This window comes from Lepisma saccharinum, chromosome 15 (assembly GCF_977018435.1).
Source record: "Lepisma saccharinum chromosome 15, izLepSacc3.1, whole genome shotgun sequence".
NCBI lineage: Eukaryota > Metazoa > Arthropoda > Insecta > Zygentoma > Lepismatidae > Lepisma > Lepisma saccharinum.
This window is the reverse complement of record NC_139243.1, coordinates 26,759,806-26,786,318: the sequence shown is the minus strand read 5'-3', so window position 1 is coordinate 26,786,318 and position 26,513 is coordinate 26,759,806. Positions and strand designations below refer to the sequence as shown.

General features: G+C 38.3%; 1 protein-coding gene across 1 annotated transcript; it reads right to left on the bottom strand.

The window, feature by feature from the left end:
- Window positions 1–26,264, bottom strand: LOC145999176 (glycine receptor subunit beta-type 4-like). Its single transcript, XM_083136107.1, has 5 exons — window positions 26,207–26,264; window positions 24,691–24,831; window positions 23,764–23,965; window positions 11,025–11,223; window positions 1–123 (listed from the first exon to the last, which is right to left on the bottom strand). The coding sequence occupies exons 1-5, from the start codon at window positions 26,262–26,264 to the stop codon at window positions 1–3; spliced, it is 723 nt and encodes a 240-aa protein (XP_082992233.1).
- Between the last annotated feature and the right edge of the window lie 249 nt (window positions 26,265–26,513).

Genomic DNA, 26,513 nt, shown 5'->3' with positions numbered 1-26,513 from the left:
CTAAGGACAGGAGGAGTGGTCTGTTGGTGAAACTACGGAAAAAAGGGGATACAACCAAAGTGTGACAACTGGAGAGGTATAGCACTCCTCTCCATTCCGAGTAAGATCTTCACTAGAGTTATCCTAAACAGAATTAAGGAGTTTGTTAACTTGAGACTCAGAAGAGAACAGGCAGGGTTTCGACCAAATCGCTCTTGTATTGACCAAATTAACACCTTGCGGATAATTTTGGAGCAATGTATAGAATGGTCACCTCGTCTCTATACAGTTTTCGTTGACTTCGAGAAAGCATTTGACTCGGTCAACAGAAATGCAATGTGGAAGGAAGTGAAACGATATGGAGTGCCCACAAAAATTCTTGATCTTATCCGAGAAACTTATCGTGATTATACATGTAGAGTTATACATGAAAGCCGTGTATCTGAACCAATATATGTGCAGTCTGGAGTGAGGCAAGATTGTATATTATCACCTACAATGTTCCTGATCGTGATCGATGCAGTGATGCGAAATGTAATAGAAGGGAAAAGACGTGGTATCCAATGGGGATTGAATAACAGACTAGAAGACCTTGATTTTGCAGACGATTTGTGCTTCTTATCTGAAGCACATGGTGATATGCAAACAAAACTAGCAGATCTGATAGAAAGTGCAAAAAAGCAGGACTTGTGATTAACTCCAAGAAGACCAAGGCACTGAGAATTAACTCCACAAAAACAGACCCGTTTAATATTGGTGAAGAGATTATTGAAAATGTGCATAGCTTTACTTACCTGGGTAGTGTGGTGGTAAAAGACGGAGAGGCTGCACAGGATGTTTCTCAACGAATCCAAAAAGCAAATGGTACCTTTGTGAGGTTCTATCCAGTATGGAAAAACAAGAAGATATCTAGGAAGACCAAACTTCGTATTTTTCGAAGTAATGTTAAGTCTGTACTCTTATATGGGTCTGAGACATGGAAAGTAACAAAAACGATTACCTCTAAATTACAGACCTTCATCAATCGCTGCCTGAGAAAAATTTTGAATATCTTTTGGCTAGAATTGATTCAAAACCAAGAACTTTGGAGAAAATCTGGAGAAACCGAGGTGTCCATACAAATAAAGCAACGAAAATGGAATTGGATAGGGCATACGTTGAGGAAGGAAAATGAGGCTGTCGAGAGAGAGGCACTAGACTGGAACCCACAGGGAAGAAGGAAAACAGGGAGGCCTAGACAGACGTGGCGAAGATCTGTTCACGCTGAGGCCTTGGAGGAAGGAAGGAGCTGGAATGCAGTGAAGAAAATTGTCGTCAGTAGGACCAGTTTTAGATGCTTTGTTCATGCCCTATGTTCCACAGGGAACAACAGGAATTAAGTCACGTAAGTCAAGTTGATACTCAGATGCGAGCGCACATGCATTCTTATTGGTTCACACAGCTGTATATTACCCCTGCCATCGCACCGCACAGCCAGACGAGAAACATCTACCGACTGCAAGCTGCTAAACCATACATATCCAATCAATCGGTGACGTCAGCGATAAACAATACATAACACCAATCCCTTTCATCTCCTGTCACTCCATCGATGGACATATTTGGAAACTGACGTAGCCGCAACCAACAACAAATAATCAACAGATGACGTAATACCTAGCCACTTTATTTCATAACAACCAATCGATGACCATATTTGAAGCTCCATTGTTTACCTGTCGCAGCCCCCACAACAAAGAAATAAACAATATTTGACCTCGCTTTCATAGCAATCGATCAATAACCACAGTTGGCAACACTTGTTACCTAAAATATACAAAAAGTACAAAAAAACTATTTTTTCCATTAGCGATTAATCAATACCCATAGTTGTTAACACTTTTTTACCTAAAAAAATCAAAATAAAGGTTTTACCCCAAAAAAGTTATTGATCACTCATCGATTCTTGGAAAACAATTAAGGTAATCGATACTTATTGATTTTCGCACCATGGCCCCCATCCAACTACTCAAGGAGTATTTTAATTGGGAAGGTTATGAAAATGCACTCAAAATATTTCTAAGTTGACCATGCGTTCAAGAAAATTTATTTAATAACGCAAAGTAGAGAAGTAAATTCCAGCTTGCTGGTAAGAGAAAAGTTAAAACAAACCGACGTTTATGTACAGAAACTAATCGGGACTCCACTTACTCTATTGTCCAGCATCCGAAGCACTGCACTACTTCTCCTAGGATCGAACGCCTGTGTTCTTGATTTAAAAGTTGGCACAAAAAGAACGGTCTAGAAGAATGTCGAAGGAAGAAATTAGTTTTGGGAATAAGAAATTACTACTGGTTTGTGCTTAAGAAGGTGACCATATGTTCCGTTTTGACCGGGACAGTCCCGTTTCAGAGACGTGTTCCGGTCATCCTATCGATATTTGTAACGATTGAAAAATTTTGGTAAATTTCTTTAATATTTAAATTACTTTTCGATAGCCCTCGTATAAATTCTTTTGGAGTTTTAATCTTTTGAATGTACATTTTATCTTTGTTAAAAAATTGTAACGCAGTTTCGGCCCAGCGAGAAAGAACGCGAAGCAAGTTGAAGCTTGCATTGCTTTTCTTCCTTAACAACAATGGGTTCTTTTTCGTTCGGCGCTGCGTGGGTTTGTAAATAAGTTTAGCTTGCATTGTGTTTCTGGAAATGCCTTTTTGGAAGGGGTAATTGTTGGATGCTAAAAATAACTTTTCAGTTTGTCGAAATCTTTTGTTGGGAAATAGAATTGCGGAATCTCGCAAGTATAAATATCAGCGGTCTCGCTGGCAAATTAATCAGTATAGCAGTAGATTCCGGAATCGTTAGGTGATTAAATCGCTTGTCGAGGTCCAGGGCTGGGAGAACACAGGCGTTGTGAGAGGAGTGGCTGGTCAGCTCTCCCTTCTACAATGTCCTGAGTTTTCCGTAAGCCACCTTTCTGGATTTGTGCTGGTCAGCATGATCCTTAAAGGGGATTTTGGCAGGCTTATAAATAATTTGATTCATACATATTTAATCTTAATAATTTAAAATTTTGATTCATAAATTCTATCGAAGTTGGCACTGGTCAGTGTGACTCCGATGTAAATTCAAGATATACATCCTTCTCGTCGAGTTAAATTTTATTCTAAATCATTCTGAATTCTCCTGGTCAGGAGGTTCATTTAAATAAATTTGTTTCTTTGGTACTTAAATCCGAGAGCATACCTCTGGTCAGAGAATGTCTTTTAAATCTGATAGCTTATATAGTTTCACGTCCATTTTTAAAGTCTGAGTATCCGGAACGTTTATTGGTTTCTCTTATTTAGGTTTAATATTAGATATAATTTTGAAACAGTTATAATAGGTGACCGGTCGAGTATATGTTTTTATAGAAAATCATTTAATGTAAAGGTCTATTGTTTTGCTTTTGCAATGTGAGTAGCCAAAAAGGGATAGACAGAGTCCCCTGTTATGTTAAGGAATTCCACGTGGACATTTGTAATTTGTGGCCGAGATATGGCTTTGGTAATTGGGTAGAGAAAGGCTCCCCTTATATTTAGTTATGAATGTTATTGGAGGTTGGCCCCGAAGAGGATAGTATACCTCATGAGTTCTAGAGAACATAATGCAGATGTGAAAATATGACAGAAGCACGAATAGATATTTACGGATAGATGTTTATGTAATTCTTCTTTTGGTTTTGGTTAATGGAAATTTTGTCGATCATTACTGAACAATTTGTCACCTGTTTATTGAAACCAAGTTAAGCTGGGATATGGACAATATATATATATATATAAGAGAGAGCTCTCTGGATTGTATGTTTACTCGAAAGCAAGTTTAAGTCTATGTTACGGAAGTCATTTTTGAACAAAAAAATTTAAGTTTGGCATTGTAGTTTTCTCTTGATCAGAAGATGGTATATTTTTCTTTCAACCTATGTTTGGAATTGTAAATAAATTTATTATCGTTAATTGGTATTTCCTTATAGTAAATTTGTATAATAAGTATAAATTAACTGGCATCCTTTGAGTTTGGTGAGGTGTCCCGCCATCACTGGTCAGTGAGGCGGAGGCTTTATCAATCCAAAGGACGCCAGAATCGATTATGCTGATTTCATCGCGACTCGCATGCGTGTCCTCACTGGTCAGTGGGATGCGGGTGCGATCACGATGGAGTTCGAGCATGAGAAAGGTTACCTTATTTTGAAGTCTTAGTTAAGTAAGCATAAATTTAATTTTAATTATATTATTATTCAGAAGCAGACCCTTACCCGAACTTTGGGATGCGGGGTCTCATGCCCCGCAGGAACTGAGCGTAGTCGTGGCATTTATATATTTATAACAGAAAGATATGTGGTAGGCAGCGACGCCCGGTCTTTGTCTGTCGAGGGGACCGAGCCGGTGTGTCGTGTGTCTTAGCAACGGGCGGACGCCCTACCTTGTTGCATATTATTAATATAAAAACTAAGTGTTCCATTGTCGTCGAGAATAATCGAGCAGACAACAGCTTACTGTTTAATTTAGATCGCGTCTTGAGTTGCATTGCTTGTGTGTTTTCCGTTATTTGTAGAGCAATGATTGGCCATGAAATTTGCATGTAGTTTCAATACGTTGTTCTCATATATATGTACTGATGTGGTGAAGCTCATACGAAATGAGATTTAATGTGTAAACTTTCAACCCACTTAAGTTTCTCTTGATTGAAAATTCAATAATTAGGCAAACACAGCATAAATTTTGTGTATATTAATTTACAAAATAGTAATCATGTTATAATGTAAATAGTGTTATTATCATTAAACTGTAAATTTAAATTGTAGCTGATATTTTGCAAACTATCATTAAATAAATTGCCAAAATTCAACAACAAAGTCTAAAAAATATTTTAAGTTTCAATTATATAGTACATCCGGAATGGTTTATTTTCATTGGAAGAAATGTTACTGCAATTATTATAATTTAATTTACACACTCAACAAACATTCCCATAGTACGTTCATACATACAGTATCAGAAAAGAATAAATGTATTTTTACATATACTATTTTAATTTGCTCTAATCAAACTGTTCAGATATTTTACAGGGCCGTTTTCCAGAAAAAACCTTTCTATAAAATGAAAACATGTATCTATGTGTATGGTGCCAAACACCATACAAGCAATTTTGAGTGTTTTTAAATAAAAAAAATCGATGTAAATTAAAAAATCCGATTAACCTTTAAACAGCCAATGGGTCATGTATGACCCATAGAAAGTATAGACGAAAACAGCCAATGGGTCATATATGACTCATGGTGCCGATTACAACATTCACGTGCTTTTAGGACCTTCATACTTGTATGTGAGGTTGTAAACGCAGACAGATGTTGAGATAAGACTTTGAAATGTCATGTGGAAGAAACCCCCCTCACCCTTCCTCTTTCTCTAATATGCAAATTAGCTATTTTTAGCCAGAATGCAGGATTGTACATATTGCGTCATATTTCAGCCTGTATGAGAATTAGTTTCACTTTGTTGCAAAAGGTCTACTCTTTGAAACCAATGCAAAGGTTTTTGCCCTTTTTCCAAAATAACGGGAGAAGAGGGGGCGAACGCCAAATATTTTCTCATTGAAAATTGGGGACTGGCCCCTCCCAACCTTGTTTTTCTCACTTGGGCTTTCTGAATTGTGCACGGTCGCGTGGTTCGATGTTTGTGCTTTCAAACAAAAGTTATTCGAAGTAGATTGCTCAAATAGTCTCCGAGATATACTAATCTATTCTCCAATATGCAAATTAGCCATTTTTGCCAAAATGCAGGATTGTACATATTGCGTCATATTTCAGCCTGCATGAGAACTAGGGACTTGTTTCAAGTTTCACTTTGTTGAAAAAGGTATAGCTATTCTTTAAAAACAATACACAAGTTTGCGCCCTTTTTTCAAAATAACGGGAGAAGAGGGGGCAAACACCAGATTTTTTTTCATTGGAATTTGGGGACTTGGCCCCTCCCAACACGGTCGCTTTCTCCGATGTTTTTGCTTTCGACAAAAGTTATGCGAAGTAGATTACTCAAATAGTCTCGGAGATATAGGCTAACATTTTTCTGAAATAAGTGTAAAAATTTACAAATCGCGCGCAAAGGCCGCTGCCCGAGGGGGGTTACTTTCGAAAACCGGCTCGGCTGTTTAAAGGTTAAATAAAAGAACATCAAAAATGATATTTGTACAAAAAAAGCATGATTTGTAACCACCCTGCTTGTGACACTCCTCAACTTAAGCGTAGGACTAACATCAAAGGTTGATCAGAAGGATCAGAAACACTATGTTAGTTATGTCGAAAATATAAAAATTAATGCCATTTGACAAAGGCAGATCATACTTTATATATTGTTTATGATGTATCATTTATGCGATCCATACTTTAATAAATAATAATAATACTCTAATAATAACAATGATGTTATAAATAAGCCTAAACAATTTTCCACGAAGGGGTAAACTGACTTTTCTGGAATGTCCCATTACTGGTCAAAATTATATGGTTATCCTATGCTTAAAGTAAACAAAGTTTCTCACAGTGGCATAAATAGAGTTCGGTTATTGTCATCATGTCCCCATGTGAGAGAGTTACATTATTGAATGAGTTTCTACCAGCCTGTGTCGTGGAGTGGTTAGTCTAGTGTGCCACGAAGAAAAGGGTTGCAAGTTCGAATTCCGGTCAAAGCATGGATGTTTCAAATAAGTGACATAAAATAACCAGACTACAAATGTGAGCATCTTCTCGTTCCCACCAGTAAAGCCAATATACCGCTAATAGTAAACCGAGACGGTCAGTTAAGAATGTAGAACAACACCAAACCAATCAAAATTAGTTGAACTGAGAAGGAGACAGACATGCTACCATCGAGACGAGAGTTAGTTCTGTAGGCTCTTTGATCCGTTATTTCGGTCAATTAGATGATACTATAAATGCATATTTATGTACAGTTGCAGACACTGCTGGGTTGTAACGAACACATTGAAGGTAAATGTAGTTATTACAACCCAGAAGTGTCCGTGACTGTACCTGTGTAATATAAAATGTATGTAAAAATTTCGAAAACAACACAAAATTTATAGAAATTAATTTACTAAAATTACACATTTTTTAAAAAGATTATGAATTTATCTAGAAATTTTATTCGAAATATTTTTCTTGTTTCAGAAATTATGAACCATAGTTCTAAAATTCATTATTCAAATTCCTTCTCCCCTCCTTTTTATGGAAATACTTTCCTAATACCCTGGTTGTTCTGCATTTTGAGCTTAGGAGCGAGTCACTACTGTCTTTCGCCGCCAATTAACAAGCGAGCCGCTGACGTCATCTCAATCCAACACCTATCGCTAACCCTCTTGCTCAAGCTCTATACTTTTGGTAGGCTCGCCAGCTAGACTCTTGAGGTCAGACGGAGATGTTCCGAAAAAAATCGGACTATACTTGGTACGGGAAACATTCCTAGAAGGGAAATTTTAGCTAGTAATATGAATAAGATCCTACGATGACTTGTTTCGGGGATGTTGTAGCGAAAGTAGTATATAGTACTTGTTCTTTTTCTTTATAGTGGTTGTTGATGGGAAAAAATGGAATGGAGGAGGAGACTGTGTGAGAATTCACCTCTTATTATTCTGCATAAATTCAGTATTTCCATATTATTGTCCATAATGGGTTACATTCGGCCTTTATTTAGTGATGAATGGTTTATTCTATTGTTAAATATTGAACACGAAAACCTACAAACTGGCAACACTGTGGGTGAGAATGAGGGAAGTGAGATTGCTGTTACCTTGTCCTGCTCTTATCAAGAGATAGTACCTATCCTAACCTATTAGGTTACATTAAGTTAACTTGTCTGAATCTACTGGTTCTTTAACAGGTTAGATATTATCTTCACTCAATAAGTATTATCATATTCATTGCGTCTTGAGACACACTTTTACTAAGCGTGTGAACCTCGAAAGGTTCTGGGATCGAACCTGGAGCCCTTTAGATGAAAGTAATTATTCTTCAATCGGGGGTTAGCGGTAGCCCGTAAGCTCTCGCTTGGCTGCATCTGCTAACTGCAGGAGGTACCTGAATAAACTTAAATTTACAGAACCCTTTATAGAATGTCAACTCTCTAGATTTGGGTTACAATGACCTTAAGTCTGCATTGGCAAAGGATGGCATTAGAAAAGTATATTACCTGTCTCTCTTTAGAAGCGTGGACCGAAGAGTTTCTAAAGTAACTGTCACTCGCTTGCTGAAGTTCGTCTCTTAAATTGTCACTTAGCTTCGCTGAACTCCACTTCCAAACAAGTTTCTAAAAGTCTGCATCCAGCCTGAATCTCCTTCCAAACCAAACTCACTCTCCTCTCTCCAAAATTCAAAACCCCCTTTTTTCACTCCCGAACCACTCTCCTGTTCTCTTCAAACCCCAAGACCAACTCCCCTGTCTCTCCCGAGCCAGATGCAACTTCCATTCACCCTGATCAAAACTCCTCCCCTTTTTCTCTCTCATCACATTTTCCTCTGCAAATATTGGCGAATGCTTTTCGCTGAGCTGGCGCTGAAGTTAACACTTTCCTATACTTCCTGCCAGGCTGCCTAGCTAAACGTAACTCGAAAATGAAAATGAGGGATAAGTAACGGTATCCAGCTGGGCGAAAAAAATTCCTTTGAATTTTTAAAACGTTTAGATAAGTTGCAGGTACAGTGCCGGTTATGCCAATGCAGTCCCTTAGAAGGTCTATTTATTTAGTGAAGAAAAATAATAATACATTCACATCAGTGAAAATAAACACTACAGACTAACTCTAAAACTAAAGGGGAGAAAAAAAATGCAGTAGAAATTAGATTTGGTTGACAGGTGTCAAGTCGTAATCTAATTTGGACTATCGAAAATCAAGACAAAAGCTCTGTGGGAGCAAACTAAAATTAAAAGCCGAGATGGCAATCAAAAATGAGAAGTCCAATGCCATATTTCGTTCGTCTCTTGCATGAATGAAATGAACGCGTGCGTACTACAATATTTATGCTGAGCACGCATACATTGGCTTCCAAGAAATGTTTATCAACACGAGCTAAGCGGTAACGTCAGCTCGGGTCAGAGAACCATGAAAAAGATATTGATACATCAAACACACACCACTGAACTCACTTGTCAGCTGAACTGACGTCAGAATGGCCAAAGCCATAAGTTGTGGCTCCACCCACTAAGCATGTGGGGGAGGGGCTAACACCAAAACATTAGGAATATGGGAGCAACAGCTCACGACACAATAAATTGCAAGGCAATTTGCACTAATATAAGAGGATCCTGGTGAATATATATTGTATCGAAGCACACGCAAGTTTCTCCGTCCATTGAATCTCTCTGAGAGAAATAATATATGTATAGATATAAGTACCATCTTCCAATAAAAATGAGAGGAAAAAGATTGTTGAAAATATATCATATTATAGTGAATAATGCCTATTAGGTTACATTAGGTTAACTTGTCTGAATCTACTGGTTCTTTAACAGGTTAGATATTATCTTCACTCAGTAAGTATTATCATAATCATTGTTATCTATTCATCTTATTGCTAATAGGCTACTGGAGATTACTAGTGTATAAAATTATTGTATACCTGTATAGCTAATAAATCTTATTAGTTCTTACAGAGTTGAATTACTTTGTTTGTAATATAGATTACATTTTATTACTAAACTTCGACTCTATTACTTATTATAATTAGTTTATTTTTTATTGATAACTCTAAATGGACTGGAATGAATAGAATGAAATTGCGAACAGCATCCTGTTTTCACAGGTCAACACTCCCTGTCACAAGGTCTGTCTAAACCATTCATAGTGTATTTCTTACGCTATTAAGTAATTGATCATCCACCTTATACTCCTGATCTAGTTACATGTGACATATTCGCATTGTTAGGACTTCCTAACGCTGTGAGCATCAGGTTTCAGATATCAAGAGAAAGATATGTCATTTTTTTCATCGGTTGAATTTGTTTAGAATCGTTGTAAAATGTGAAATGATCCTCGAGTGTAACATATTTAATGAACTGGTGTAGCTAATTATCAATTTGCACTTGTAAGGGTGGAAACTTATCAAGTACCCCTCGTATATCCCATTTTTTCGTAATAAAAGTAGACCTGTCACCAAAGACTATATATACATGCGACCACGGTTAATTTTCAAGCAAGAAAAAAACTTGAGGACCTTTGGAGGTAACCGTAGGTAGTAGGAACTATTAATACACATGTAGAAAAGTACCTCTTAGATACTAGTATAGCGTGTCCAAGTAGGTATTTCGTAACAGGGGAGGGGTGAGATAAGGTTTTACAAGGCGATTTCTATATTCTACCACTTCAACGAAGTTCGCCCTGCACCATATTTTGCGGACTAACGAAGCTATGGCGTCTGCATCTACGGCCAGTATAATCTTCGTAGGACTGTGTGTATTGTCCTGTGTTTTGTCCTTGTTTGTGCTGAGTGTCACTTTACAGCCTCAGCTTTTAACCCAAGTAAGGATATTTCAGTTTTCAGACATGCTTTTATTTTAGTGATTGTAAGAGGCTGGCTGCACCCCGCATAATGTGATGGGTGCAAAATAGCCAAAGTGTTGACGAACCCAAAATTTAAAATTTAAATTTAAATTAAATTCAAATTCTATATTCTACATTTAGAGAATCTGAGCCTTTCTTTATTGCAAGGATTAATTGTTGTATTAATTTGTTTGTCGTTGGATAATTTCATATGTAGGCTATATCGGTGAAATGAAGAATGGAATTAAAATATTTTAGGTTGGAATACATCCCATTCTAGATGACGCCTCTGCTGTGTATGCCACTTTCTAGATGCTATAAGATGAACTCAAATATTCTAGAAATTCAACCCTGGGCATTTGGGTTCAAATGAGACAAACTTCTGTTCAAGTGAGTAGGTGTAAAACCAAAGCGCGCGCTTTCGCTGCTTCTGATTGGCTGTCGGTTGCGGAATTAATGTCTAAAAGCAAAACCCTGAGTAAATTAATATTTACTTGTGATTCTCGTTTCTCCTTGGCCGTGTTGTTCTCCAGTTGGGAAATTCCACTCTCTTGTATCACCAAGGGGCGGCTTCTAAATCTCACTCCTAGAAGAACAATTGCGTACTCCAGAAGAGCCAGGACAACAGAAGTCATACAGGCAATCATCCACACTTCCACTGGCTTCATCTCGAATGAAGGTTGAAGTTTCTGTCTGTTGGAAAGAGGAAATGCAGGAGAAATTGAACTAGTGAACAATTAATCAACTACAGTGTTGATGGGTCTCGTAAATATAGTAACAGAAAGAATACAAAATGGTCTTAAATGATACGGCGTCCATCTTGAAAACATGGTGATGGAATTATACTTTTTTCAATGTCCATTTTTTAGATTTCAAATTACCGTATTTATGTACATACATGCCGATATCTAAAAAATCTTGAGCCTTTTGTTTATTTAGCTTAATGAAAATAACTATTTCCGACAGAAGATGACTTAGTAGTTGTTATACAAAAAATATAGAAAACAATATACTAAAAATCGAAACACTGTCAAGCTTTGTTTACATGTTTAATGAAACACTAAAAGTGCTGACCAAGGCAGTGTGCTAAAGGCGAGCTTAATTTGTGTGTATGTACGAGAGTCGTTTCAAAGAAAGTGATCACTCAACAATTTGTCCACTGTCGATGGCTTTTCTCCCTCCTCTACACGTGACATGTCGTAGTTCCACAAATTGACGTGTGGCGGCACCAAAACGCTTACTGTAGCTTTATTGAGTAGTGTGCTCTAAAGCAACGTTCTCACGAAAATAACAAATTGCGTTAATTCAGAATTAAAATTCGATTAAAACTAAAGTAGATTTTAATTAAAATTAGATAAAATTCAAATTGCATATGATAGCAATGCTGATAAGTGTCACAGAGAATTACCGCATGCTTGTGGGTATGAGGTACTTCTATATCCAACACTGGTTCAGTGGTTCGCGCCAAAGCCGAGAAAGTTCCGACAAGCACCCAACAACATTAAGATTGTAAAGGAGTACAAGGTCGTTCCTTTGTTACGAAGTGCCAAAGGAGTTATCGTGGACAGTGAGTATTACAGTAACTTTGTGGAGAATCACCTTCGTCTAGGTATTCGTCGGAAACAAGCAACACTTCTTACGAGATATTGTTGGAAAGAATAGAATGTCTCACGAAGATCTCTTGTATGTACAGTTTATTTACACATACCTCCCCTAACCGTATATACATCTGTCACTTACAGATCCAGCAAAAACTGATCCCGGTTGCCTTTTTCCCCAAAAACAGAGAAATGCACTTAACAGGATTTCCAGGACTCTACGAGCGCACTATTTTATATAGCGCTTAACCCGCGCCGACAATTGATCATGCAGAAGTCCCTATACATACGGCGCTCACTCTCTGTGTATCTCTATGCATTCATCTGGCTCAGTAAAAAACTGTCTCAATCTATCGGGCCTTGTATCGGAGTATCTGAGAGAGCCGGTGTAACGGGGAATTTGGAATCCGTAGAAAAGTGACTGTACAGTCAATTTTCTACGGACAAATATGACTACCCTTCCAGTTCCAGACAATTAATAAGGGGGTACAATATCCCTGTAGAAAAATGACTGACTCTCAATTCTCACTTAAAAGAAAGGGTACAATTTCCCCGTAGAAATGTGACTGCCCCCTTAAATTCTTCTTATATTAGGAGGGGGTACAAATTTACCGTAGAAAAGTAACTGCCCTATTGAATCTTTCTAATATTAGGAGGGGGTACAATTTCCCCGTAGAAAAGTGACTGTCCCTTTAAATCCTGCTTATATTAGGAGGGGGTAAAATTCCCCGTAGAAAAGTGACTGGTCCCTTAAATACTTCTCATATTAGGAGGGGTAAAACTTCCAAGTAGAAATTGGACTGCTCCCCTTAAATACTTCTTATATTAAGAGGGGGTACAATGTCCCCGTAGAAAACTGACTGCCTCTTAAATCCTTCAAATATATGGAAGGGGAACAATTTTCCCGTAGAAAATTGACTGCCTCCTTAATTCTTTCTTATATTAGGAAGGGGTACAAATTCCCCGTAGAAAAGTGAGTGTCCTCATAAATCTTTCTTATATTAGACGGGGGTAAAATTTCCAAGTAAAAAACTGACTGCCTCCTTAAATCCTGTTTTTATTAGGAGGGGGTACAAAGTCCGCGTACAAAAGAAGTGACTGCCCCCTTAAATCTTTCTAATATTAGGAGGGGGTTCAATTTCCCCGTAGAAATCTGACTGCCCCTTAAATGCTTATAATATATAGAGGGGGTACAATTTCCCCGTAGAAAACTGACTGCCCTTTTAAATCCTTCATATATATTGAGAGGGTACAATTTCCCCTTAGAAAATTGACTACTCCCTTAAATCCTTATAATATATGGAGGGGGTAAAAATTCCCGGTAGAAAAGTGGCTGCCCCCTTAAATCCTTCTTATATTAGGAGGAAGTTCAAATTGCCTGTAGAAAGTGAATTTCCATTTAAATCCTTCTAATATTAGGAGGGGGTACAATTTCCTCGTAGAAAAGTGACTGTCCCCTAAAATCATGCTTATATTAGAAGGGGGTACAATTTCCCCCAGAAAAGTGACTGCCTTTTTCAATACTGATTATATTAGAAGAGGGTACAATATTCCTGTAGAAAATTGACTGCCACCTTAAATCTCTAGGATTTATGGAGGGGGTACAAATTTCCCTTAGAAAAGTGACTGCTCCTTTAAATCCCTCTTTTATTAATAGACGTACAATTTCCCCGTAGAAGAGTGACTGCCCCCTTAAATCCTTATTATATTAAGAGTGGGTACAATTTCCCCGTAGAAAACTGACTGCCCCTAAAAATCCTTCATATATATATAAATAGTGGGTAAAATTTCCCCGTAGAAAACTGATTGCCCCTTAAATCTTTCCTATATAGGGAAAGGGTACAATTTCCCCGTAGAAAACTGACTGCCCTTAAATCATTAATATATATGGAAGGGGTGCAAATTACCCGTAGAAAGTGACTGCCCCCTTAATCCCTTCTTTCAACCTTGTAACGTGCCCGCAGTTACAATATATTTTTCATGAAACGCACTATTTTGGTTTTGTCAGCGAAGATTTGATAACTCCTTTTTTCTGATTGTTGAAATGCTGCATAATCCTTCATTGTCGTGTTATCTTATCTGCTCTGCGCTCCGCCGAGGCTCATTGTTGTCTAAAAAGTTTGGTACATGCTTTATATCAGCTGTGTTTCATTAACATGTATATTTTCTGGCGTTTAGGGTTTTTAACAGTAAGGATTTGGGTAATCTAGTTTATCACAGTTTGCAATATGTAAATATATGAGGTTTGCTACGTGTAAATTTGTGACGTAGTTAGGTACATCAGCGCCACCTGCATTACCTATATAAGTAGCTCACACGGGCCGAAAAATCAGTCTCTTTATGGCTCCCTGATGTCAACTGGCAGACATCCAGGAAACGGCCTACTTGCCAGAGAAGCCCAGTAGCAGCATTGGAGGACTTGGTTCCCAGGTTCAAAACCCGGGAAGCCCCCGGCCAGGTCCCTCCTCAAAAGATGAAGCCCTTAATGACCCGGTTCCCAGGAGCAATCCTCGGGAAGCCCCCGGCTGGGTCCCCCCAAGGTTTCTGGTTCCCAGGTTCAAATCCCGGGTGGTCCCCGACCAGAGACCTGTAATAGATGTGGCCCAGTAAAGTTCCGGTTCCCAGGTTCAACACCAGGGTAGTCCCCGGCCGGTTCTTTTCTTTCCTCCCCTCTTTTTGCTTTGTATTTTGTGATGGAACCGACTCCCAGGTTCAATCCCCGGGAAGTCTCCTGGTCGGTTTCCTTTACCCTCCGTTTTTCCTTTCCTTAATTAAGCGTATGTTCGGAAGGTAGGAGAGAGGGGGAAAAGGTTTACTTTTAATTTAACCTAGTTTTATTTAGTTCAGGAACCGACTCCCAGGTTCAAACCCCGGGAAGTCCCCGGTCGGTTTCTTTCCTTTCCCGTTTTAGCTTTTAAGCATATGCACATGAAGTTTTGACATTTTATTAACCGGCAAACGTTTCAAGTAAGTCTGGAAACCTAACTGAAATAAACATGTTTTATTTTAATATGAGATTGGCTCATCTAGGTGGCTAACTGAGATAAAAAGGTTTATTTAGGATCTAACCCATTTAAAATTGTTATATAAAGATGTATATTGTTGTCACCGGGTTAGTGAAGAGCCCGGATATCACTGAAAGGAAGAAAAGCTATTTTGTACTTATTTTGTTAAATTTCGAGAATTTGTGTTAAATAAGTAATAAATATCTCTTATGTCTTGTAATTTCCTTTTCTCACTTTGTAACGGGTCACCCTCATCCTGGTCACCTGGTTGGTCCTATACACACACCCCGCAAGCCCTGAGGTATTTTAGAATCTTGTGATCTCCGGCTGATTAGGCTAGTAATCATGGGTAAACTTTGCAATGCCGCCCACTTTGTGAAAGTGTTAGAGTGATGTAAACGGCTCTGCGCAGCCGGTGAATATCCATAGCGTGTGCTAACATAACTGAGCTGTCCGTTGCAAAAGTTAATGGCTCACATAACTGGGGCTGTCCGTTGCAAAAGTTTTTGGCGCCCAAGAGTGACAGTCCTAACTGTTGCAAAGTAATTGGCGCCATAACGCGGGGCACGACTGTTTATTTATATATATTTGTTTATATAGTGAAGCCCGACTGTTTATTTATATTTATTTGTTTATATAGTGAAGCCAAATTGTTTATATAGTGGAGCTTGATTGTTTACATAGTGAGACAAGTATTGTAAATGCTGTAAACTAATGAGGTGACCACAGGATGATAAGGGAGTAGTTGCACAGTGTGAAGTGAAAAATTAGGTTTTCTAACAAAGAGCTTAATATTTTTTTTGGTACAATTACATTGTCATTAAATTGTACAGAATATGTTAAAAGAGACGATAATTACAGTATAGCCCGCTGTGAGGAGCTAGTATTGAGTGTTGTTTTATAGTTAAGTAATAAGACCTAGCGCTTCAGTCTGCGAAGAGCTCTGGTGCAAGACAGTCCGTTTGACTTGAAGTCCGGCTAGAGGGTAACGCTAGTTTGTGAAGATGGAAAAGCATCCAGACGTGCAACTGCTGAGAAGCAAGGCTAAAGCAAGTAATCCAAAAATGGCTATTTTAATGTGTCCAGTGCCCCAAAGAAAATTGATTCCGGCATTACGGAAGGATGTCAAGACTAGAGGGATTAAACTTCTGCCCCCCTCACAAGAAGATCCTGACGTTCGAAAGAAGTGGATCCCTGATAAAAGCAAGACAGCTGCCTTCAGGAAAACCTTGCTACGAGTAAAAATCTCCAAGGACTTGGAAAATGGAAAACCAGCAACTCCATACTACCCCTCCAGGCCTGCGCTGAACGACGTTCTGGACAATACCAGTAGCAGTAAGTCTAAGGTGAATTTTACTAACATCAAGAAAAAGGTGTGCAGTACGTCCACTTCTGCAAACGTGTACCAACGATTTGCGAACAGACCTATCCCAGTCATTAGTGACTCAACCCTCAAACCTCTCTGTGTGGTGGTACCTCAGCTAACGGACAATAAGCAACAATGTGTGTGTGCTGATAAAGAAAAACTTCGAAAGTGTGACAAAAATTCAGATGTATACCAAGAAGAACGGCAAGAGCTAATACAAAAGATCAGACAACTGGAAGCAGAAAAACGATCGTTACTAAGACAATTAAGTGAAGAGGCCGATACCAGGAAGGCTTGGCAGATCAATCCTGATACAGTTTTTGATGAACTTGACGATGTCCCACGACCTGGAGGAATGGAAGTGCCTAGGGAAGAAACTATTCAGTCCCAACCAGACGGAATGGGAGTGCCTAAGGAAGGAACCGAGCAGTGTCAACCAGAAGAAATGGAAACCCTTAAAGAGGATGTGAGTGAAGAAATAGTGCCTGATGCCGAGAAGGAAGAGGAATGCGGCCGACCTCCCACATCTCCCGAGGGAAAAACGGAGTTGTCTCTTACTCAGAGAAGTTCTACAGAAGGTAAGAGAATGTTTTTATCCCGTGATAAGAATAGTGAAGAAGTTGAGCAAGAACTGATAAGATTGTTTAAAGATAACCCAAGAAACCTACGAGAAGTGAGAAGGGTTTTGAAGGACAATCACATTAAAATACCGCATACTTTTCCTTTGTTTAAATTTTTGAACCAGCACAAGTTGTTGCTGAAACCTTGAAATTGGAGATTGTGAAGTTGTTCTTAACAGGTGATCATTAGTCATTTGAGGTATAATCTGATTTTTATGTTCTAATTAAAAGCTTAAGATGAGCCAGAACTAGGAACTGGTGTACTTAAAGGTGTCCCCTATTATAAAAGCACAATGGCCGAGAATAGGGCGTGCTTGAGAGCAGTGGCGCTCTCGGAGCTAGGGAAGCTCCCACTTGGGACATATAGGAGTATGACGGTTATTAAGTAAACGGTTTGTCAAAGTAATAAAAGGAATGTAAGATAGTAGAATCTGTACCGGGTGATAGATTGCTTTGACCTGTTAATTACATACATTGGTTTGACCTGTTAATTAGTAATAAACTATAAGGTAAAGTAAGGAGTATTTTAGGGTGATATATATAAATATATATAAAAATCTTTTGTCTTCCATTAAACATTATTCATCCAAAAGATTTTTCTCTGAGCAAGGGGGAGTATGTAACGTGCCCGCAGTTACAATATATTTTTCATGAAACGCACTATTTTGGTTTTGTCAGCGAAGATTTGATAACTCCTTTTTTCTGATTGTTGAAATGCTGCATAATCCTTCATTGTCGTGTTATCTTATCTGCTCTGCGCTCCGCCGAGGCTCATTGTTGTCTAAAAAGTTTGGTACATGCTTTATATCAGCTGTGTTTCATTAACATGTATATTTTCTGGCGTTTAGGGTTTTTAACAGTAAGGATTTGGGTAATCTAGTTTATCACAGTTTGCAATATGTAAATATATGAGGTTTGCTACGTGTAAATTTGTGACGTAGTTAGGTACATCAGCGCCACCTGCATTACCTATATAAGTAGCTCACACGGGCCGAAAAATCAGTCTCTTTATGGCTCCCTGATGTCAACTGGCAGACATCCAGGAAACGGCCTACTTGCCAGAGAAGCCCAGTAGCAGCATTGGAGGACTTGGTTCCCAGGTTCAAAACCCGGGAAGCCCCCGGCCAGGTCCTTCCTCAAAAGATGAAGCCCTTAATGACCCGGTTCCCAGGAGCAATCCTCGGGAAGCCCCCGGCTGGGTCCCCCCAAGGTTTCTGGTTCCCAGGTTCAAATCCCGGGTGGTCCCCGACCAGAGACCTGTAATAGATGTGGCCCAGTAAAGTTCCGGTTCCCAGGTTCAACACCAGGGTAGTCCCCGGCCGGTTCTTTTCTTTCCTCCCCTCTTTTTGCTTTGTATTTTGTGATGGAACCGACTCCCAGGTTCAATCCCCGGGAAGTCCCCTGGTCGGTTTCCTTTACCCTCCGTTTTTCCTTTCCTTAATTAAGCGTATGTTCGGAAGGTAGGAGAGAGGGGGAAAAGGTTTACTTTTAATTTAACCTAGTTTTATTTAGTTCAGGAACCGACTCCCAGGTTCAAACCCCGGGAAGTCCCCGGTCGGTTTCTTTCCTTTCCCGTTTTAGCTTTTAAGCATATGCACATGAAGTTTTGACATTTTATTAACCGGCAAACGTTTCAAGTAAGTCTGGAAACCTAACTGAAATAAACATGTTTTATTTTAATATGAGATTGGCTCATCTAGGTGGCTAACTGAGATAAAAAGGTTTATTTAGGATCTAACCCATTTAAAATTGTTATATAAAGATGTATATTGTTGTCACCGGGTTAGTGAAGAGCCCGGATATCACTGAAAGGAAGAAAAGCTATTTTGTACTTATTTTGTTAAATTTCGAGAATTTGTGTTAAATAAGTAATAAATATCTCTTATGTCTTGTAATTTCCTTTTCTCACTTTGTAACGGGTCACCCTCATCCTGGTCACCTGGTTGGTCCTATACACACACCCCGCAAGCCCTGAGGTATTTTAGAATCTTGTGATCTCCGGCTGATTAGGCTAGTAATCATGGGTAAACTTTGCAATGCCGCCCACTTTGTGAAAGTGTTAGAGTGATGTAAACGGCTCTGCGCAGCCGGTGAATATCCATAGCGTGTGCTAACTTAACTAAGCTGTCCGTTGCAAAAGTTAATGGCTCACATAACTGGGGCTGTCCGTTGCAAAAGTTTTTGGCGCCCAAGAGTGACAGTCCTAACTGTTGCAACCTTTTAAATTAATATTATATTAATAGGGGTACAATTTCCTCGTAGAAAAATGGCTGCACCTTAAATCCCTATAATATTAAGAGGAGGTACAATTTTCCCTTAGAAAACTTACTGCCGCCTTAAATTTGATTTTGATTTGACTTAGTTTATTTTACTTCGCGTTTTGTGCCTCTTGGCTAATTTGGGAAGATGGGGATGAGTGATGAAATGATGAAATTTATGAATGGACATTCACAAACAACCAAGCCCGACCGGGATTCGAACCCGGGACCCTTGTCGTCGCAGCGCGATGTGCTAACCACCCGGCCACAGGGTCGGGCTGCCGCCTTAAATCTTTCATATATAGGGAGAGTGTACAATTTCCCCGTAGAAAACTGATTGCCCCTTAAATCCTTAATACATATGGAAGGGGTGCAAATTACCCGTAGAAAACTGACTGCCCCCTTAATTCATTCTTATATTAATAGTGGGTACAATTTCCCCCCAAAAAATGACTGCCTTCTTAAATACTTCTAATATTAGGAGGGGGTACAATTTCCCCGTAGAAAACTTACTGCCCCCTTAAATCCTTCATATTTATGGAGGGCGTACAATTTTCCAATAGAAAATTGACTGACCTATTAAATCCTTATAAAATATGGAGGGGCTAAAAATTCCCTGTAGAAAAGTGACTGCCCTTTTAATTCCTTATATTAATAGGGGTGCAATTTCCCCGTAGAAAATTGACTGACCCCTTAAATCCTTCTTATATTAAGAGAGGGTAGAATTTACACGTAGAAAACTGAATGCCCCTTAAGCCCTTATATACGTATAGGATATAAAATTCCCCGTAGAAAAGTGACTGTCTCCCCTAAATCCTACTTATATTAGGACGGTGTACAAATTCCCCGTAGAAAATTGACTCCCTCTTAAATTCTTCTTATATTAAAACGGGGTACAGTTTCTCCGTAGAAAACTGACTGCCCCCTTAGATCTTTCATATATATGGAGAGTGTACAATTTCCACGTAGAAAACTGACTGTCCCCTTGAATCCTTCATATATATCTAAGAGGTCTTCATGGCGTGGTGCTAAGCACAGGGGAACACTTTACCTTTGTTATATCTAAGAGGTAAAAATTCTCCGTAGATAAATGACTGCCTCCTTAATTCCTTCTTATATTAATAGGGGGTACAATTTCAACTTAGAAAAGTGACTGCCCCCTTAATTCCTTCTTATATTTGGAGGGGGTACAATTTCGCCGTATCCTAGGGACTGTCCTTTAAATCCTTCTTATATTAGGAGAGGGTACAATTTCCCCGTAGAAAAGTGACACCCTCTTAAATCCTTCTTATATTAAGAGGGGGTACAATTTCTACCATAGAAAAGTGACGTCACTATAAATCCTTCTTATCTTAAGAGGTGGTACAAGTTCGAGTTGAATAGGGACTACTCCTTAAATACTTCTTACGTTATAAGAGGGGTAGAAAACTGAGTGCCCACTTAAATCCTTCTTATATGAAGAGAGAGTAGAATGTCAACGTAGAAAAATTACTCCAGATTTTTACACAGAAGATACCCAGTTATATTTCTAAGATCATTACGTTTCGTTGGAACATAAGCTTCAGTCACTTAATTCTGACTTGAACGATGTCAGTAACATGTGTGTATCTAACCGTCTTAAAATATATCTAAAAAAAACCATTTTCATGATCATAGGTTCTAATTATTTAATGCCATTAATTAAAAATATTAAGATCGAGTTCAAATTATACTTTTTACCCATTGTCAGGAATGACATTGTTAAAAATCTCTCTTAATACAGAGTGTCCGAAAAGTCACGCAACCCGGTGTTTACGACCGTATAACGGAATAGCGAAACGGAATGAGAAGAAACGCTTTCTGCCAAGAGAATGCCCTGTATATTGGGAAAATTTAGAGAGACAAACATATGTAAGAACATGCATGTTTTAATAACAAATAAGCAAAGCGTTGCCAAATGCGGAAAAAAAATATTTGCAAATCGTGTATATTGATGCGCAGAACTCACTGAGGTAAATTATTGCAACATTTCACAATACCAACGAACAATTTGGATGGCCATCTAATGAATTTGACAGAAAAAAAACTTTGACGAAGTTTCAAAAACATTGCAGAAGGGAATAAATGGGCTGTTCCAAAAATCGATGTTTTCACAATATTACGAGGGACACTGGCAACACTGTTGGTGTTACGTGTCACCAACAGACGTGTTTCACCTCAGGCTATCACACTAAGGCACTTTTAATGACAAAGGAGAAAGTTGGTTATTCTCGAACATATGCAATAAATTATGTCTATGTATAATTTCTATGGGGAAATTGTACCCTTATTAATATAAGAATTTAAGGAGGCAGTCACTTGTCTACGTGGAAATTGTACCCCCATATATTTGAGCATTACCCCCACACCCCCTATACGCCTTCATGGCGTGGTGCTATGCACAGGGGAACACTTTACCTTTTTTTACCTTTTTACCATATATTTGAATGATTTAAGAGGGCAGTCAGTTTTCTACGGGGAATTTCTACCCCCTCGAATATATATGAAGGATTTAAGAGGGCAGTCAGTTTTCTACGAGGAAATTGTACCCTCTCTTAATATAAGAAGTATTTGAGGGGCAGTCAGATTTCTACGTGGAAATTGCGCCCCCTCCTAATATTAGAATTGTAAGGGGACAGTCACTTTTCTACGGAGAATTTGTACCCCGTCCTAATATAAGGAGGATTTAAGGGGACAGTCACTTTTCTACGGGGAAATTGTATCCCCTAATTGTATAAGAAGGAATGAAGGGACAGTCACTTTTTTAAAGAGAAATTGTACCCCTATTTATATAAGAAGGAATTAAGGGGAAGTCACTTTTCTACGGGGAATTTGTACCCCCCTCTATATATTATAAGAATTTAAGGGGCCAGTCACTTTTCTGCGGGGAAATTTTACCCCTTCCTAATATAAGCAGGAATTAAGGTGACAGTCACTTTTCTACGTCGAATTTGTACCCCCTTCTAATGTAAGCATCATTTAAAGGGGCAGTCACTTTTCTACTTGGAAATTGTACCCCCTCCTAATTTAAGAAGGATTTTAGGGGCGAGTCACTTTTCTACGGAGAATTTGTACCCCCTTCTAATATAAGCAGGATTAAGAGGGACAGTCACTTTTCTGAGGTGAAATTGTTCCCCTTCCTAATATTTAAGGGGAGAATCACTTTTGTACGGGGAAATTGTACCCCTTCCTAATATTAGAAGGATTCAAGAGGGCAATCATTTTTCTACGGGGAATTTGTACCCTCTACTAATATAAGAAGGATTTATGGGGGCAAGTTTCATTTGTACGGGGATATTGTACCCCTGCTTAATTGTCTGGAACTGGAAAGGCTCTCATATTTCTCCGTAGAAAATTGACTGTACAGTCATTACATTACAGCTTTCAAATGGAAAGCAAGCAGTAATTTGGATCTTTTCATCTTTATGTATTCCATCATGGTTAGGCCGTCCTTAGAATATGCTTGTCGGGTATAGCATCCGTTAAATTTCAAAAGTGATACATCGCTAATTGAAAATGTTCAACGCACGTTTGGTAGATTTATGTATAATAATTTTAAAATGTATCATGTCTATTATGAATACAGTAATCTAAGTAAAAATATAAATTATGTAACCTTGAAGGTAGAAGAAATATATTCTGTTATCAGTTTATAGAAAATATCATAGCAGCTGTAATTGATAGTAAAACAAATCTGGAAAAATTATGTGTAAAAGTGCCTAATTATAACACCAGAAGACATCATAATGTAATTGCAACTACAGTATTGAAATCCAACATTTGGATGAACAAATTGGTATCAGAAGTAGCTACAGGTGAATATCCCAATCTATGAAAATTATATTGATAAAATGTAAGCTATTTGAAGAACAATTGTGTTTTATCTTGTATATATATCTTGTTTTTAATTTCTGATGTATATATTGAGCTGGACACACCGGGTCATCACCGCGGGAGATGTTATATGTTTTATAGGTGTAAAATATGTTTATATGTCTATATGTTTCAATTCCATTTTTTTAAATTGAAAACAACATCCCTATGAGGATTATAATAATTCCCTTTGCTGGGAATAAATATTTTGTGGGGGAAAATCCCCGGCAACCCCTCTGTTAATTTGTACACTGAGAACAAGTATCTGTTATGATTTCTCCTGGTATTGTCGCAGTGGGAAACAAACAAGTGTGAACACAAGGCATTATGGGAATTACGTACTATAATTTTCTTTTTACGTCACTAGTGGGATATGTCTGGTTAAAATAGTTTGCAAGTAATACCAACGAAATCTTCAGGCTTGGCATACTTTTGGTAATAATGCACAATATATCCCTTTTTACCGTACCTACAGTTCTTTTATGCCATGCTTACCTGAGCGAATTGTACATGGTGACAAGTGTAAGCAACGTTGTGATCATGAGCGCAATCCTCCCTGGAACCATTTCTGGTTTTATGATGAAGCTGCACCAGGAGACTATCACCAATAGGCCACTTGGGAAGTAAGTCATCAGCAAATGGGTTGGAAGTTGACGGTACAGGTACAACGTCAGGTACAGTGTTTTGGGCACCAAATCTGCAAGGGCATGAGTTACCAAATTCATTAATAAATTATGATTTATGTTTATCGATAATATTATAGAGCTAACAATAGCTTGTAAAACGTCAAAGCTCCCTTTCGCTTTCTGACCTTGCATGATTTAATGTTAAATCAGAGAATTTTTCTTTCCTATGACGTAGTGGCAACGTCATAGCCATATGATCAAGGGGGTTCTGAGTTCGATACCAGGTTGAGGCACATAGTAGTTTGGATTTCACTTTAAACTGCAGCTCCAGTCCTCCATTTCTCTATCCTCCTCTCTGCGAAGCTCTAGCTGTCATGTGTTTGTGTATTGCCATGCCAAATTGTCAGAAATTAATAAATCGTAAGTTTTAAGACTAGTGCCGTGATGTAGTCTCGAATATACGAAAATAAACATTAAAAAGATTACTTATAACAATTAATCTTTTTAATGAAGAATATGTTTTTCGTAAACAACATTCTTCAAGAAATAAGAGGGCCTCCACGATGGTGCAGTGTTAGCGTCGTCGCCTTGTCATCAAGGGGTCCCGGGTTCGATACCAGGTGGAGGCACATAGTGGTTCGGATCACACTTTAAACTGTAGGTCCCATCCCGATTGGCCTTACTGTGCAAATAGTTGGACTTAAAACACCAAATTATTCATCAAATTCAAATATTAGAGGATGAGAAATCTCGAAATCGGTCACTAAAATCAAAATAACCTTCATTATCTACTTACCCGTTTTGAGGATGGGTTCTCCTGTTTGAAACTTGAATTTAAACATGGGTAGCTTCATATCGTGTGTGCCCCAATCATCATCCTTCATCTTGAACGGGGTCACAGAATACCACGATAAATTGAGATACTTCTTAGCCACAGCTACAGTAAAGGAAAAAGCGGTGATGGGTTAAATATAATAATTATCCTAAATAGATGCTATAAATCTGTATTGTGTATGCTCACAAGAATTAAGGCTCCGATCTGCATTGAGCGATTCCGGAGTTCATCCAGCTAGTTATAGGCGGCCATAGCGTGGTGCTGATCACTAGGGAACGGAACTTTAGGTAAATAAAAGTTTTTTCTGCGATAAGATAGAGACCCTCGTTTTTGCCAAAATTCTGATCATAGCCTTATATGTCAACACAGCAAATTTTATTTTACATAAAACACATATTTTCCAGTTTTCCGTATGTAAATACATATTTTGCGAATTTTCATTTTAAATACATAAAATCGCACATTTACTTCAGCTACCTCGAAATCCTCGAAGGAAAAATGTTTATTCTCCGCACCTCTTTCATATCGAGAGTGTTAGGTTTGTTTTGGCTTTGAACACGCTCGCTTGCAGACTTCTGGCGCCTCGCCTACGATCCTATTGGGGGAAAATATTACCCCCACTGTTTCTAACCCTCAAGTGCTAATGTCTAAATGTACAGAATTTTTTTGGAAAAATCAAGGTTTTCAAACTTTGTGCCAAATTGCACGTGTTTTGGAAGGTGAATTAGAGGAAAAGGAAGCTTTGGAAAACTTCAGCGTTAGTGGCTTCAAATATGCAAGAATTGTTTCTTGTGACGTGGAGTGATCTTTCTCGCAATATAAGATGCTTTTTAGAGATAATCCTCACAGATTTACAATGGAGAATTTGGAAAAACTATGGTGATCCACTGCAACTCTTCCAAAAAATAGTTCACTAAGAGGTAAGCATTTAGAAACAGATTTCAAGTGTTTAAAATGCATGTAATATTTTATTTTTGTTACCAAATGTTTTTTTTTGTCACATATTTTCCTGTTTTTATCACATATTTTCAACATTTATGACACATAGAAAATAAATATTTCTGAGTATTTTAGCACATAAAGTTCCGTTCCCTACTGATCACATCACCTCCGCAAATGTCAGAGACTGTGAACGTGTGGGGTCCTACATTCCACCATATGTTTTCGTGACACGTTGCAATGTGCAAGCTACACCTTTAACACACGCACAGCAAATACACTAAAATAAATTGAGGGAGTGCGTGTGTGTGTGTGTGTGTGTATGTGCGTTGTATTGAATACGAAGTAGCAGCATACATGGAGTTAAGAACAAGGAAATGTTACTACATAAAAATAAAACTGAAAGTAACATTAAATTGGAGTAACATTACTTAGTCACACACTAAAAACTTTTCTCAGGCAAACTTTACTAACTTTTAGTTAACTGAAGTATTCTTAGGATAATATATTATTTGCGAAAAGTAAAACGTCAACTTACTTGCAACAATATCCCATTTGCACTTCTGCACATCCATAGGGTATGAATCAAAATACATCCCGCAGCTTAGATCACGAGAACAGCTGAAACGTATGATTTTGATTGGATTAGTAGGTTGATAACTTACATATCAGTATATGTACGTATATATAAGTTCGATACATGTGTTCTCTCAATACAGAAAGTTAAGGAAGATATTAGCATCCGGTAGTAGGGATGGACATTTTAAAAGAAAATCGATTTTCGAAAATGAAATTTTTTGGAAAAGTTTCGTTTTTCTCGTTTTTCGTTTCTGGTCATTTTGTTT